Source organism: Arachis ipaensis, chromosome B02 (assembly GCF_000816755.2).
Source record: "Arachis ipaensis cultivar K30076 chromosome B02, Araip1.1, whole genome shotgun sequence".
NCBI lineage: Eukaryota > Viridiplantae > Streptophyta > Magnoliopsida > Fabales > Fabaceae > Arachis > Arachis ipaensis.
The window spans coordinates 96944882-96946809 of record NC_029786.2 but is presented as its reverse complement, the minus strand read 5'-3'; the positions used below and the strand labels follow the sequence as shown (position 1 = coordinate 96946809).

The window sequence follows — 1928 nt, the reverse complement described above, 5'->3', positions numbered from 1 at the left end:
GTTAAAATTTAAAAAAGTAAGATAAAAAATTTTTTTATTATTTAATTTGAATGAACTTTTTTTTTACCGGTGGGCCAAAAAATCAGTTCATGATTCACGTTATTCAGATTTTTTGTTGTGTATCTAATAGAGCTGTCATATAAATTATTTCATCAGCAGCATCACCAATTCATTCGTACATATATACCATGCACCCACACACCACTCTACCGTCAAATTCTTCACCAAACAGTTCATGGCTTCTTGCTTCTCTCCCTTAATTTCTCACCATCTCTTAAGCATTAGTGACAATAATAATACTTGTAAGCAAAGAAACCTTAGCTTTGCTTCACACATAACCCAACATTCACTTCCACGATTATCAATCTCTAAATTCTCATCAACCCTATTATTATTTTTCTTATTATTATTATTTCTTTCATTTTTCTCATCTTAATTTCATCTTTTCTTCTTTAAAAATAAACATGCCGGGGACACAAAATGACACGTTCACGGAGGCATCTGCGTCAAAAGGCGTCGTTTTGTTCGGCAAATATGAGATTCTGGAATTGGCTGGAGTAGGCGCGTCAGCAAAGGTGTACCACGCTCGGCGTGTCGATACTGGCGAGAGCGTGGCGGTTAAGGCCGTTAGCAAGCGCCAGCTCAGCACTATAGACGGTTACGCGGCGCAAATCGAGCGCGAAATTTCTATCATGCGCCGGATGCACCACCCGCACACCGTGAGGCTCTTTGAGGTACTTGCCACGAAGGCGAAGATTTACTACGTCATGGAGTACGCCGCCGGTGGCGAGCTTCTGCGCCGTGTCTCCTCCGCCGGAAGGATGACGGAGAATCTCGCCAGAAGATACTTCCAGCAGCTGATCTCCGCCGTCGCGTACTGCCACTCTCACGGCGTCTTCCACCGCGACCTCAAGCTTGAGAACCTCCTCGTCGACGAGAATATGGACCTGAAGGTGACGGATTTCGGGCTGAGTGCGGGTCGGAGTCAGTTCGGGCCAGACGGTTTGTTACACACGATTTGCGGTACTCCTGCTTACGTGGCACCTGAGATTCTCGCGAAAAAAGGCTACCGCGGAGGAAGTGTTGATATTTGGTCATGTGGTGTTATTTTATTCACTATTGTTGCGGGGTATTTACCCTTCAATGATTACAATATTACCCTTTTGTACCGAAAGATTTATCGAGGGCAGTTTCGGTATCCTAAGTGGGTCTCTTGTGATTTTAAACACTTGGTCTCCAGGTTGTTAGATAGGAATCCAGAGACGAGAATTACTATTGACGAGATTTTGAAGGATCCATGGTTTTGTCAGGGCGGATACAAGTACCCGACCCGAGTGGTGCCCGAGTTAGATGAGGATCATGTGATGCTGAAGGATTTGAACGCATTTGATTTGATTTCTTTCTCATCCGGGTTTGACATTTCGGGTTTGCTGACCCACTCGGAGTATTTGAATTGCGTGGAGCGGTTTGTTTCTAAAGAGGAACCGGAAAGTATATTGAAGAGGGTGAAAATAATGGGGGCTAAGATGGAAAGGGTGAGAGTGGAAAAAGACGAAAATGCTTGTGAAGGTGTGAGGTTGGAAGGGTTAGATGGTAATTATGTAATTGCTGTTAGGATTTATAGATTAATGAATGAATTGGTGGTTATTGAGGTCAAAAGAAAAGAGAAAAAAGTGGGAGGTGGAAATTTTTGGAGGACTAGGTTGAAACCTTTACTTCTTGAATTGGCTCTCCGTTGATGATCCCAAATAATAATATTTGATTTCATTCAAGTTTAATATATATTAGCTCTTGGTTAATTTTAATTTACTATGGTGATTACACTATTAATTAGTTTAGTTAATTGTTGTATAACATTCAATTTTAATATATATTTCACAATATTAAATAAATAACATACTAAAAGATAATATGTTTAATCTAATAAT

At 40.9% G+C, this 1928-nt stretch overlaps 1 protein-coding gene across 1 annotated transcript; it reads left to right on the top strand.

Moving 5' to 3' along the window:
- On the top strand, positions 162-1805 carry LOC107625859 (CBL-interacting serine/threonine-protein kinase 11-like). Its single transcript, XM_016328587.2, has one exon. It carries the CDS (start codon positions 465-467, stop codon positions 1737-1739), a length of 1275 nt encoding a protein of 424 aa, XP_016184073.1. The 5' UTR covers positions 162-464; the 3' UTR covers positions 1740-1805.